This window comes from Asterias rubens, chromosome 16 (assembly GCF_902459465.1).
Source record: "Asterias rubens chromosome 16, eAstRub1.3, whole genome shotgun sequence".
NCBI lineage: Eukaryota > Metazoa > Echinodermata > Asteroidea > Forcipulatida > Asteriidae > Asterias > Asterias rubens.
The window spans coordinates 7,793,789-7,808,941 of NC_047077.1; the positions used below are offsets into that span (position 1 = coordinate 7,793,789).

Genomic DNA, 15,153 nt, shown 5'->3' on the forward strand with positions numbered 1-15,153 from the left:
TGCAATTCCAGAGCAGTGTCTTACCAACTATTGCCCGGTAGCTAGAGGCAATCGAATTTTACTTCCATCGTGAAAAGTTTCAAATCGTACTTACTCGTATTCGTTGAGCCAGTATTCCTGTATTGACTTCATGTATTCTGGTTTGATACCAAAATGAAACTTGGTTTCTTCAACACTCTCAAACCATCGGGCCTTTCTCAAACGATCTAACAAGAAAACAAGATATTTGTTTGCTCTTCCATTTTTTTTCCAGAAAGCCGATAAAATTCGACAGAAATATCGAACCTTAATACTGTAAAAACGTCTATTAACATCTGTTAAATTCAAACAGACTATGAACTTATACTCGAACCATTCTTCTGTGACATAATTCCCTCTGAAATGAAGTCATATTTTGAATGAAACTAAAATGTGAAAAACGCAAGGCAACTGATATTGGTTGTCACAACAAGGACATGGTGTTAACATGCTGGTTTCCGAGCTTGGTTTTTCACTTTATTATACCTAAGCAAAGATGAAGCCCAAATTGTCACTGGCTTAAAACTATGCTTGACTAAAAAAAGTATGAACACTGGAGTTACATATGTCTTAACTCTCCAATCTTGTTAACAACACGCCTCTGTGATTCAACAATACAAACAAGTACATTGAACTATAGGAAGGATTCTCACCATTAAGATCTTCCAATTCTTCAGCAGATATCTCCAGCTTGAATTCCCTAATTGCCGCATGTTCCTCCTCCTCTGGTTTTTTGCCTCGTCCCCACCACCCATCTAACACTGGCACTATGTTACGGGGGGGACCAGAAGAGCGTCTAAAAGCACCACTCAAATACACAATCAGAACCCCGGCAGACAACACCCCGACTGCTACTAGCATTAAAGCCATGTTAATCAGCGTCTAGTCGGTAATGGACGAGTCTGTCTTGAAAACGTGTCCTTAGATACAAACTGGTAAATCGACTTCAACTTCTGCAAATCAAAAAACAGATTTCAATCATTATTATAAGGAATGACTCTATAGTGCACTGACATTGGTTTCTTTTAAACCATGAAACACGTTGCATTACAAACAGGAAATGACAATATCACCATAATGCATATAGTCACGCCAAATGGTTATACGTTAGCATAGAAGGGATCGTTAACCGAGAGATCGTATGACGAGATGACAAACACCAAAAATGCACGGAAGTGGAAGTGGTAACACACAACCTCGTTCCCATAGCTGCTTCCTAGCAAAATAGTAGACCTTTTGTTTTAACCAACATGATTAATCATAAAAGTAAACAAGTCCCATATCACAAAAACGGGCCTTAGACGCATCCAGAAAGATGTGCGCAACGCCCGCTAATCTGTGGCGTATGTTCCAATTATCCAATCGTACTGCCTTTAGTTTATTGACAACACTGTACCAAAAAAAAAAAAAAAACACACACGACAAAACAACAATTTCTCTTTTTGTTTTCTAAAGCTGAATACTTGGGTTTAAATAAACTATCCGGAGAACGACACTGAGCGGACTTCTTCAAATTATTTTAAGGGATCTTTAAAGTAAACTTTACCGGTATCCTCAATAATTAACTTTCATATGTAAAAGCAGAGTGGGCCTTCCATTCGAGTTTGTCTCCAATTTCACCCTGTCTATCATAATTACTTTTTCCATAATTTAATAATCAACATAATGTTACATGCACAAATTTAATACACAGTATAGATGATATGATATTATAAACCTAACACAGTTGTTTACTTCAGTACGCGGCGAATTACAAAGAGTATAATCAATCAATTAAAGTGCGATTCTTTGTATTTATATCTTTTAACATAATAAATCTCACATTATACTCTCTTTAAAAAAATAAATTCCACAGTTTGGATGTTAAATTTAAATAAATTTGATGAACGTTTTCCGCTGGGAATTGTGTATAAAAGACTGAGATTTGCTCTGCCAGAAAGTAAACCGGCTCAAATCTTGAAGTTAGTGAGCACCTCATGGTACCACAAACTCAAATCGAAACTCAAAATTTATCATTCGAGACTATTCGCACCAAGTAAGTGGTCAGGCTACCTGTACATACCATATCAAGGGGAGAAATCTGTATAAAGGCCTGACCAGGCTCTCTGGTTGACTCTCAATCTCTTCAAAGCAGATTTTTTATATATTTTCTTTTTAAACAGGGATACTACATTGCTCGATATAAACTTAAATGTCACTCATGCAACCATGAACAAGATTAAGAACAAACTTTGACTTGGCCCTAGGTTTCCGTTAGTGTTATCGGAAATCTCCACATGTTTGACAATCGCAAACACCTTAATCAATGCATGATGTAACCAACTGCCTGCTTTTTAACCTGGCTTCGGTAGACTCCTGTGTAATTGGCTTTAATTATTGCTACCATTCACTGGTATATCGGTAGTTTCGAAGACTGCAACCCAACTTTCATCTTCATTTAACAGCTTATCAAATGTTTCGAGGGAAGGAGATTTTTTAAAAGCCATTGGACACGTTCGGAAAAGAAAAAAGAAAAAAGTTCACAGATTTACAACAGGGTTTACAGATGGTAATGGTGAAAAACTTCTCATGAACTATTACTCCATGAAACGCTTTATTTTTAGAGAAAACATTACAACAATTATCATTTCTCGATATCGAGAATTACGGATTTATTTTACACACATGTCATGAGGCCGCGAAACGTGCGGAAACAAGCGTGGGTTTTTCCATTATTTTCCGTTATCCCGACTCCGATGACCCATTGAGCCTAAATTTTCACAGGTTTGTTACTTCATATTTAAGTTGTGATACACGAAGTTTGGGCCTTTGGGCAACACTGTTGACCGAAAGTGTCTAATGGTTTTAAGCAAGCTCAGTAATACTAAGTTTGACTTTAGCAACTTACGAAAGATACAATCTTGTGAAGTCTTGAAACTCTGCTCCTCAGCATAACTCAAGATTGAAACTGAATTGAACTTCTAAACTTGGCATAGAACATGAACATTTACACAAATGCGCTACTTGATCAATGACGTCGTGATGACGTCATCAGATGTCAAATTACATAAAGCTTAATACGAAAAAAACCCACAAAAACACACGAACAATTAAAACCCAACGTGAAACTTATATAAAATAAAATTTTAATTTTAACACACCTTTCAGGGCAGCTCAAAATAAATAATGGAACAAAAATCTCAAAAAAAAAATGGACAATTGTATGTACTGATGACGATCTGGCGATGATTGTAATTAATACAGTAGCAGGTTATTCAGTTGATTTTTAAAGCTTGAGATTATCGCTTCTTTATTTTGAACTAAACGTGGACATTCATACCTAAAGAAACTGGACAGTTTTTGTAACTGTCACAAAGACCAGTACTCTCACTTGGTGTATCCAACCATATGCATCCAATAACAGGATCTGCGAAAAATTGATCGTCGAAGTTGCAGTAAAAAAAAGAAATAACTAGACATTAAGTGTTTGTGAACAAACACTAAGCTGTTCCTTGTTGTTTTGCTTGGATTATGTGCTTCATTGCCCAAGGAATATATAACTGAAAAAAAGGTTTCAAAAAAGTTGTGTAGCTCTTGTTATAAGGTTTTACTTCCCGGTTGACCCGTAAGTAAAGGTCAACATGGGCCCACAGCTACCAAAGATTAATCTGCAATGCCAAGGAGTCTATAAAATCGGTTGTGTAGATCTTGATATATAGTCCCACTTCCGGTTTACCCAGAAGTAGAGGTCAACTTGGGGTCACAGTTTTCCAAAGCTAATATTTATTGCCTAAGAGTCTGCAACTGAAGTTTGAACATTAGCTTTGTACTTTGTTAGATATGGTCCCACTTCCGGTTGACCAGGAAGTAGGGGTCAACTTGAGGTCACGGTTTTTTAAAGTTAATATTTTATGCCTAAGGAGTTTATAACTGAAAATATTTTGAGAATCTGCTGTATAGTTCTTGAGATATGGTGACACTTCCGGTTGACGCGGAAGTAGAGGTCAACTTGAGGTCACAGTTTTTTCAAATTAATCTCCAACCCCCAAGGAGTCTTTAAAAACAAACAGTTGAAAAGTCAGCCGTGAAGTTCTTGAGATGATGCTGCAAAGATTTCCTAATTAATATGCATATGAGGGTCACTGGTGGTTAATTAATAAATAATTTTAATATGTTTTATGATAGGAATTAAGCTAAACATCCTTAAACTTCCATTTGATATTATTTTACGTGTTTAAAAACAAATAATTAATTTGTAGGATACTCCTTTATTTTCCTACTCCTGCCGATAGGGGGCGCTCTTATGAGACATTTCAATTGCACGATTTCTGCACCGTAATGTCTGTATCTGACTCTGTATTTGTATGTGTACGTCGCAGAGACCAAAACTTTCACAAAATGTCAAGCTATAATTTCCCCTATAGAACACGGCCCAGTTTTATGGCTCTGTCTGCTTCAACCAAACTCTGCCCATTTATTATACAACCACCATTCTCCGCTTACTGTGCAGGCGCTGAAATATCTGTACAATTAGTTCAAAGCAAAGATTACATATGATAAGTTTCCCCGCGCACAAGCAAAAATATCCCTGCTATGCTGTGAAATATGCTTTAAGTAAGCGATAATATCCGCGCTTCTGATGTGTCAATTCTTTGCTTACGCAGTGAAGCAGAGTCAAATTGGACCAGTTTCACAAGATTTCCCCTCATGTACTAACAATCTTTTTTGACTTTACATGTTTGAAGTGTAGGCCTTACCAAACCTACTTACAGGGCAAAATTATATGGTTCTCATGACCACCAAAGTCTGCGCTTACGATCACCATTTTCCGCTTTACTGTGATGTGCAAGCTTGGAAAATAATGTGCGAACTTGGAAGCACACAAACAAAAGAAATCCCTGCTATAAGCAGTCTATTTCGCTTGACGTAAGCGCAGAATTCAATGCTTCTGCAGAGCACTGAATCTTTTTCATTAAGCAAGTTCCCATCATGACTCGACTAGTCGAACCTCAAAACTAACTACGACACTTGTCGAGATAAAATTAATACAGATTCTCAAGATTTGTGCCGCTATGTGCCGCAAAGGCAATATTAATTATGTTGCGAATGGATGACTAGTGAATTTTACTACTCGACTAGTCGCACCTCAAACCTGCCTACGACACTTGTCGAGATAAAATACGGATTCTGAAGATTTGTACCGCTATGTGCCGCAAGGGCAATATTAATTATGTTGCGAATGGGTGTGACTAGTGAAATTTACTACTCGACTAGTCGCACTTCAAACCTAACTACGACACTTGTCGAGATAAAGTACGGATTCTCAAGATTTGTGCCGCTATGCCGCAAGGGCAATATAAATTATGTTGCGAATATAAGCAACACAACTGGTTCACCAAACAGGTAGTCGGGACAAATTTTTTAATTATGTTGAGAATGGGTGTGACTAGTGAAATTTACTACTCGACTAGTCGCAATTCAAACCTAACTATGACACTTGTCGAGATAAAGTACAGATTCTCAAGATTTGTGGCGCTTTGCCGCAAGGGCAATATTCATTATGTTGCGAATAGTAGTAAGCAACACAACTGGTTCACCAAACAGGTAGTCGGGACAAATTTTTAATTATGTTGAGAATGGGTGTGACTAGTGAAATTTACTAGTCGATGTAGTCGATGTGTGGACACGATTATAACGGAGTAGAAAAAAACAGTAGTCGCGACTCATATAATAATTTCTAGTCGCGGCTTTAACACTAAAGCACACTCTAGTCGCCCCTGCCTACTTTTGTCACAAGTAAAGCACGGTTTTTCCTGCGAATGCAAATCAAATTTTTTAGTCACTGTTTTCGCAGTGAAAGTTTCGCAGGAGTTGAGCACAATTAGTCCACTGTAGCAAATTTTTTGATGTCAATTGTGAAGTGAAAAACACATTCCCTGCTAAGCTGTAAAATACGCTTAGCGTAAGCACAGTTCCCCGATTACGTAAGCGCTGTGATTCTTTCCTTTAAAAGCCATTGGCCCAGGACCAAACTACATAATAGCTTTTTAAACACAAAAAGCAGCTTAACCATGCCTATGTTCAAGTTGTGAATCCAGGTATTCTGCTCAATTTCTGCAATTTTGTAAAGCAAAATGTTTTGCCTTTTTATTATAAGCAACTCTATAAAACTGAGCCACTCAACCACCAGAGAAACGTCAGCATAATAAAGTCTCTGCTTTTGTATTCCTGTCACAGAGTTTTTGTTTGTCATGGTCTAATTTCCGAACGTAACGCGAAATACTGGAATTAGTTTAGGCAAATGGTCATCGGCGCGAACAACGTGACTTTACCCGTAAATAATTCCAAATCCCGGGCGGTCTATTTTCGTCGTCCACGCTCGTCGGCTGAAATGAACCCGGTACACGACGCACCATGCTCAGGCTTGTCAAATTTTGGGAACAAGTTTAGACTTGTGCTAGTCGGTTACCGTAAGAAATCTATGTATATTGAACAAAAAACGCAATAACACCGGTCGAAAATGGTATAAGGCCTTGGTCAAGTTAACAGTTTTACAATTTTGACTATTCAAATCAAGTTTTACGCCGTACCCATGATCTTTGAAAAAACATCCCCGGAAATACAGGTTTTTTTAAAATAATTACACTGTTTCTATAAGTTCTGATGCTTTTAAAATGACCATCAATAAAATATATCTTAATCTAAAGCAATTTTGGGAAGTGTACAACATGTAATTTAATTTTAATCGAATAAATTGTGTTTTGGAAAGCTGGGTTTGTTTACACTTCAAGAGCCATTGTGTTTGTGCACAGACACAAAACGTGCATTACATGACGTCATGGTGACGTCGTCGAGAATTTTATGTCGGAAATCACATTAACATGACATGACTAGTGTATAGCTGAAAAAAGTTTCAGGATCGGCGGTCTACTTTTTGAGATATGTTGTTAACAAGGTTTGCTAATTAAATATTCATAAGCTTTATTGAGGATTATTAATTAACAATTTTAACTTTTTTTTACGATAAGAATTAAGCTTATGTTCTAAGCTTCAATTTGGTATAATAAACTCACTCTTTCGTATTATGGTTTAGGAGATTAGGCTGCCACAAAAACGTGTACAAACACTATGGGATTTAGGGAGAAACAAAGAATAATAATAAAAACTAGACATTAAGTGTTTGTGAACAAACACGAAGCTGTTCCTTGTTGTTTTGCTTGGATTATGTGCTTCATTGCCCAAGGAATATATAACTGAAAAAAAGGTTTCAAAAAAGTTGTGTAGCTCTTGTTATAAGGTTTTACTTCCCGGTTGACCCGCAAGTAAAGGTCAAAATGGGCCCACAGCTACCAAAGACTAATCTGCAATGCCAAGGAGTCTATAACTGAAAAAGTTAAAGCAATCGGTTGTGAAGATCTTGATATATAGTCCCACTTCCGGTTGACCCAGAAGTAGAGGTCAACATAGGGTTACAGTTTTCCAAAGTTAATATTTATTGCCTTAGAGTCTATAACTGAAGTTTGAACATTGGCTGTGTACTTATTGAGATATGGGCCCACTTCCGGTCGACCCGGAAGTAAAGGTCAACATGGGGTCAAATGTGTTTCAAACTAATCTTGAATGTCCAAAGAGTCTATAACTGAAAAAAGTTTGAAAATCGGTTGTATATTTCTTGAGATATGGTCCCACTTCCGGTTGACCCGGAAGTAGAGGTCAACTTGAGGTCACGGTTTGTCAAAAGTTATATTTTATGCCTAAGGAGTTTATAACTGAAAAAAAGTTTTATAATCTGTTGTATAGTTCTTGAGATATGTGTATTGCAAGAGCCATAGAGATGTTTAAACATTGCAATGAAAGTGACTGCACCCAATTTATGAAGTACTACGTTGTACCCATGATGCCAAGATTCTAATTGATTAATTAATTAATAGACGAACATTGATTGCTTTTATGGACTGAAACAAATCTTATTAGAATCAGTGTATTTTTCTACACATAATATGATATTTAGGAAACTAACAAATAAATTATTTCGAAGTTATTGTGTTTTTGACCAGTTTAAAGTATAGATTTGAAGAGCCATTGTGTTTGTGCACAGACACAAAACGTGCATTAAATGACGTCATGGTGACGTCGTCCGAAATTTTATGTCAGAAATCATCTTAACAGGACCTGACTAGTGTATAGCTGAAAAAAGTTTCAGGATCGGCGGTCTACTTTTTGAGATATGGTGTTAACTAGGTTTGCTAATTAGATATTCATAAGCTTAATTAAGGCTTATTAATTAACAATATTAATTTTTTTTTACGATAAGAATTAAGCTTATGTTCTAAGCTTCAATTTGGTATAATAAACTCACTCTTTCGTATTATGGTTTAGGAGATTAGGCTGCCACAAAAACGTGTACAAACACTATGGGATTTAGGGAGAAACAAAGAATAGTAATAAAAACTAGACATTAAGTGTTTGTGAACAAACACGAAGCTGTTCCGTGATGTTTTGCTTGGATTATGTGCTTCATTGCCCAAGGAATATATAACTGGAAAAAAAAAGTTTCAAAAAAGTTGTGTAGCTCTTGGTATTAGGTCACACTTCCCGGTTGACCCACAAGTAAAAGTCAAAATGGGCCCACAGCTACCAAAGACTAATCTGCAATGCCAAGGAGTCTATAACTGAAAAAGTTAAAGCAATCGGTTGTGAAGATCTTGATATATAGTCCCACTTCCGGTTGACCCAGAAGTAGAGGTCAACATAGGGTCACAGTTTTCCAAAGTTAATATTTATTGCCTTAGAGTCTATAGCTGAAGTTTGAACATTGGCTTTGTACTTCTTGAGATATGGGCCCACTTCCGGTCGAACCGGAAGTAAAGGTCAACATGGGGTCAAATGTGTTTCAAACTAATCTTGAATGTCCAAGGAGTCTATAACAGAAAAAAGTTTGAAAATCGGTTGTATATTTCTTGAGATATGGTCCCACTTCCGGTTGACCCGGAAGTAGAGGTCAACTTGAGGTCACGGTTTGTCAAAAGTTATATTTTATGCCTAGGGAGTTTATAACTGAAAAAAGTTTTATAATCTGTTGTATAGTTCTTGAGATATGGTCCCACTTCCGGTCGACCCGGAAGTAGGGGTCAACTTGAGGTCACGATTTTTCAAAATTAATCTCCAATCCCCAAAGAGTCTTTAGCAACAAACAGTCTTAAAATCGGCTGTATACTTCTTGAGATATGGTGCTGCAAAGATTTTCTAATTTAATATGCAAATGAGGGCCATGTGGTTAATTAGTTACTAGTTGCCATTTTTCAACAACAAATTAAAGATGCAAACATCACAACGTCGTCTTCTCAGACTCTCCCCGAGAGTCTTCAACACATACAGGTCTGCAGTGTGTTGCAAGAGCCATAGAGATGTCAAACCATTGCAATGAAAGTGACTACACCCAAATTATGAAGTACTACGTTGTACCCATGATGCCAAGATTCTAATTGATTAATTAATTAATAGACGAACATTGATTGCTTTTATGGACTGAAACAAATCTTATTAGAATCAGTGTATTTTTCTACACATAATATGATATTTAGGAAACTAACAAATAAATTATTTAGAAGTTATTGTGTTTTTGACCAGTTTAAAGTATAGATTTGAAGAGCCATTGTGTTTGTGCACAGACACAAAACGTGCATTACATGACGTTATGGTGACGTCGTCCAGAATTTTATTTCGGAAATCACATTAACAGGACCTGACTAGTGTATAGCTGAAAAAAGTTTCAGGATCGGCGGTCTACTTTTTGAGATATGGTGTTAACAAGGTTTGCTAATTAAATATTCACAAGCTTAATTAAGGATTATTAATTAACAATTTTTACATTTTTTACGATAAGAATTAAGCTTATGTTCTAAGCTTCAATTTGGTATAATAAACTCACTCTTTCGTATTATGGTTTAGGAGATTAGGCTGCCGCAAAAACGTGTACAAACACTATGGGATTTAGGGAGAAACAAAGAATAATAATAATAAAAACAATAAAAATCTAGACGAAAACAATACCTGTTCCGACGGACGGTCGGAACAGCTAACAATAAAAATCTAGACGAAAACAATACCTGTTCCGACGGACGGTCGGAACAGCTAATAAAAACAATAAAAATCTAGACGAAAACAATACCTGTTCCGACGGACGGTCGGAACAGCTAACAATAAAAATCTAGACGAAAACAATACCTGTTCCGACGGACGGTCGGAACAGCTAATAAACAACCTTGTTACACAAAAGTTATGTGTTTTAGGATGACTGAGGAAAGCGTCAAGCCAGAAGTCTTTCTTTGAGTGAGAATTCACCTCTTTGTCAAAAACTACGTTACTTCAGAGGGAGGTGTTTTTACACAATGCTTTATACTGTCAACAGCTCGACTCGTACCAACTAAGTTTTTATGCATCATTATTTTGATTAATAACCAAACGCGTCCAGGGCCCAATTTTATGGCTCTGCTTACCTCCGAATTCTGCGCTTACGATCACCGATGCCCAGCTTACTTACAAGCGCCTAATTTCTGCGCTAGCCTTGTAAGCATAGAATGCCTAATAACGTGGAGTACGCACGCGCAGAAGTCAAAACTAGCTGCTAACCCGTGAAATACGCTTGCCGTAAGCACAGCATTCCCTGCTTCCGTAAGCGCCGATTCTGTGCCTACGGTAAGCAGAGCCATAATATTGGGCCAAGGTCCTTTAAAAATTTCAGAATCACTAAATGCGCGTGATCGATGGCTCACAATGCATTGGTAGAACATGACTTGAATGAAGCAAGTACGCATTTATCATGCGCAGTCAGCATAGAAAGCACGTTGAATCCAATGTGATCTAATTATCGTTGGACTGCATGTAACTGAATAAACTCCCCACGGCATACAAAGACAGTTGAATAATATACTCGAAACAATATATAGTCCCTAGGGTGCTTGATGAAATCGAACCGAAAACATTGACTGAAAACTCAACCCTTTTAACACTTCAAGTTTGAGTAGGTTGGTTCTTGAAACTAAGCTTTTAGCCTCATCTAAACTTGAAAACCCGGATAAATGATTGCAACCCTTAAACCTTAATTTTACCTGAAGTCCCTATAACGAAATCTGTGATTATAGTCACAGCAGCTTGACAAGATATTTCGTCGTCGGGTGTAAAAGATAGATACAGCTGAGTGTCATCGGCATAGCAATGGATATCAGGCAGATCATGCTCCACGATGTCAAACAATTTAGAGGCATAGACAATAAATAAAAATGGTCCTAAGTAGGATCCCTGAGGAACACCACAGTTGATAAGGTACCTTGAATGGAATACACGTTGACTTATATCTGACAAATATGACGAAAACCAATCGAGGGCTTTGTCAGTGACTCCACATTTAGACTGAAGACGTGTCAATTGATCAACAGTATCGAACGCTGCACTCAGGTTTAAAAGGACAAGCAGAATGTTGGAAATTCATCCTCACCAGTAAATCATTTTTAACCCTAGTAAGAGCCATGTGTGTACCGTGATGCTTTCGGTAAGATTATTCGAGATATGGGAACATGGATCTATTTATCATACATTTATTTGTCATAGCATGGTGAAGAAAATTACGGTGGGATAAGCGGCGCCCCATGACTAGTTTTGGCAATGAGAAGCATATTGAGCCAACATAATTTATATTAATTCCTTTACAGCTTTCAGCGGCAGAAGTCTGCCGGAGATCAGCAACTGACCGAGATCCTGGCCCTATGAGGCAGTATGACGACAGGTCCTTAAACCTATCCGATAGGGATAAGTCTGACTACAGTGTCATGTCCACTGCGCCCCCTTCTTGAAGGAAAGAAGTTGGTGATGCTATTGACTTTCAACCAGCTCCAAAGACAAGATTGACTGAAATTGCTTTACTTCCCGACCTGAGCTACAGGACCAGTAAACTGTGGGGGTGGTGGTCAACCGATTCCAGACACTGGGGAATGACTACGAAGGAGATGAAGGTACGGTTAGAAAAGAGGACGTGAGGAATGAAGCAAAGGGGAGAGTTAGCCCAACAATACAGGACAAGTACACTGTGGAGGCAAGGTGGTGGTCAACCGCTTCCAGACACTGGGGCATGATTACGAAGGAGATGAAGGTACGGTTGGAAAAGAGGACGTGAGGAATGAAGCAAAGGGGAGAGTTAGCCGTACCATACATGACCAGTACACTGTTGAGGTGGTGGCCAACCGCTTCCAGACACTGGGGAATGACTACGAAGGAGATGAAGGTACGGTTGGAAAGGAAGACGTGAGGAATGAAGCAAAGGGAAGAGTTAGCCGTACCATACATGACCAGCACACTGTTGAGGTGGTGGTCAACCGCTTCCAGACACTGGAGAAAGATTCCGAAGGATATGAAGGTACGGTTGGAAGGGAGAACAGAGGAAAAGAAAAGGGGAAAGTTAGCCTAACCATACAGGACCAGTACACTGTTGAGGTGGTGGTCAACCGCTCCCAGCAATGGAGAATGATTACGAAGGTGATGAAGGTACGGTTGGAAAGGAGGACGTAGGGAAGAAGCAAGGGGGAGAGTTAGCCTAAACATACAGGACCAGTACACTGTGGGGGTGCGGTCAACCGCTTCCAGACAGTGGAGAATGTTTACGAAGGAGATGAAGGTACGGTTGGAAGGGAGGACGTGAGGAAAAGAAAAGGGGAAAGTGAGCCCAACCATACAGGACCAGTACACTGTTGAGGGAGTGGTCAACCGCTTCCAGCACTGGAGAATGATTACGTAGGAGATGGAGGTACGGTTGGAAAGGAGGACGTAGGAAAGAAGCAAAGAGGAGAGCGGCGCCCCATGACTAGTTTTGGCAATGAAAAGCATATTGAGGCAAAAGAATTTATATTAATTAATTTACAGCTTTCAGCGGCAGAAGTCTGCCGGAGATCAGCAACTGACCGACATCCTGGCCCTTTGAGGCAGTATGACGACAGGTCCTTAAACCTATCCGATAGGGATAAGTCTGACTACAGTGTCATGTCCACTGCGCCCCCTTCTTGAAGGCAAGAAGTTGGTGATGCTATTGACTTTCAACCAGCTCCAAAGACAAGATTGACTGAAAGTGCTTTACTTCCCGACCTGAGCTACAGGACCAGTAAACTGTGGGGGGTGGTGGTCAACCGATTCCAGACACTGGGGAATGACTACGAAGGAGATGAAGGTACGGTTAGAAAAGAGGACGTGAGGAATGAAGCAAAGGGGAGAGTTAGCCCAACACTACAGGACAAGTACACTGTGGAGGCAAGGTGGTGGTCAACCGCTTCCAGACACTGGGGCATGATTACAAAGGAGATGAAGGTACGGTTGGAAAAGAGGACGTGAGGAATGAAGCAAAGGGGAGAGTTAGCCGTACCATACATGACCAGTACACTGTTGAGGTGGTGGCCAACTGCTTCCAGACACTGGGGAATGACTACGAAGGAGATGAAGGTACGGTTGGAAAGGAAGACGCGAGGAATGAAGCAAAGGGAAGAGTAAGCCTAACCATACAGGACCATTAACACTGTGGGGGTGCGGTCAACCGTTTCCAGACAGTGGAGAATGTTTACGAAGGAGATGAAGGTACGATTGGAAGGGAGGACGTGAGGAAAAGAAAAGGGGAAAGTGAGCCCAACCATACAGGACCAGTAAACTGTTCCGGGAGTGGTCAACCGCTTCCAGCAATGGAGAATGATTACGAAGGAGATGAAGGTACGGTTGGTAAGGAGGACGTGATGAATGAAGCAAAGGGGAGTTAGCCTAACCATACATAACCAGTACACTGTTGAGGGGGAGGCCGTTCAGTACACCCTCTGCCACTTCACTTCGGATCTGCCTGCCGACTGAAATTACCTCGTCCACATCCATTGCTTCCTTCAAAACTGGTTTGAAGACCCACTTGTTTCTAAAATGATTGTACTGCCTTCTAGGTTTTGGTTACTGTTTAGTTTAAGTTTTAATTTACTTATTGTTGTAATATGTTTGCTTAGAACTGCTACTGGCTTCCTTTAAAATCCTAAGACCCACTTGTTTCTTAAATGTTTGTACTGCCTTCCAGGTTTTAGTTACAGTTTGGTTTAAGTTTACTCTATATTGTAGCTTGTTTGCTTAGATTTGCTTCTGGGTGGTCCAGGTTTTAGGGATGGTTCATTTCCAGATTTTTTAGTGTGTTTTTATAATTGTATTGCTGGTTTTAATTTCTGAGGTTTGTCAATGATTTATTACTTAGATTTGTTTTGTTTAGCCTTTGATTTTTTGTTCTTAAATTTTTATTTATGTTTTCGTTATTATTATTGTTACTTACATTGGCACCATCGCTAAGGTTGTCACCCGGACAGAAACACTTTCTCCCAGATTAGAAGGGCTTCAGAGTATAAATGAAAAAAAGAGAGGTAGAAACCAAGAGTTTAATGACTTGACGTTTCGACCCTCGCAAAGTATTCCCCAAAGGCTACATGACAACACAACAAACATTAACAGGCATAAGTGTAACAAGCAATCAAGTGGGAATACATGAATAGAAAGAGGAAGAGAGAGTCCAAAGGAAAGCAGCAATAAGCAAAGGGGGGTTAACAATGCAAAGAGAGACAAAGACGGGGGAGGGAAAGGGGACTGGTTTGACCACAAGAAGATGGAAACACGAAAGACAATATCAAAATAATGCGGGAAGAGGGGAAACAAGTTATTACCAGTAAATGCGGCAGGGTAAACATTGGGACATCTGTGTGTAAAAAAATTTGGCAAACATAAAAGGTTTTTAGCCGTTCCTTTTCTGGATGTTCAGACCATGGGGTTGAACGATCTGAATGCGCCTAATATCCACTGGTTCTCTCTATAGACGAAAAGTCCCTGTGTGTTTACCTAGTACCTTATTTGTCCTGTACCATCATGTCAGAAGTAGAGTGATTATGAAGATTGAAGTGATGTCTTACAGCTGTATTCAGCTTTAAAGTGTTGAATGTTGATCTATGGCCGTAGAAACGCCTCTTTGGTGTAGTTCTTGTTGCAACCTTAGATTAATTTACAAGATATGAGATACATGAGATTAGTGAAGTGGGTGTCACGACTCCTTTGTCTAATGGTTGGTACCATCGGTGTTGCTGATGAAGGAGTCCGATTCGC

The 15,153-nt window shown here is 39.1% G+C and overlaps 1 protein-coding gene across 5 annotated transcripts in view; it reads right to left on the bottom strand.

The window, feature by feature from the left end:
- Positions 1-15,153, bottom strand: part of LOC117300816 (epoxide hydrolase 1-like) — a 50,762-nt gene that overhangs the window by 12,357 nt on the left and 23,252 nt on the right. For 2 of the 5 annotated variants that reach the window (XM_033784649.1, XM_033784650.1), the window contains exons 4-7: positions 14,900-15,041; positions 14,336-14,395; positions 672-971; positions 95-206 (exon numbers count right to left, since the gene is read on the bottom strand). In XM_033784649.1, the coding sequence (XP_033640540.1) occupies positions 95-206; positions 672-888 (329 nt within the window). In that variant the 5' untranslated portion in view covers positions 889-971; positions 14,336-14,395; positions 14,900-15,041. Of the gene's footprint in view, positions 1-94; positions 207-671; positions 972-14,335; positions 14,396-14,892; positions 15,042-15,153 lie in introns of all 5 variants that reach the window. The other 3 variants (XM_033784651.1, XM_033784653.1, XM_033784652.1) reach the window with 3 other exon arrangements.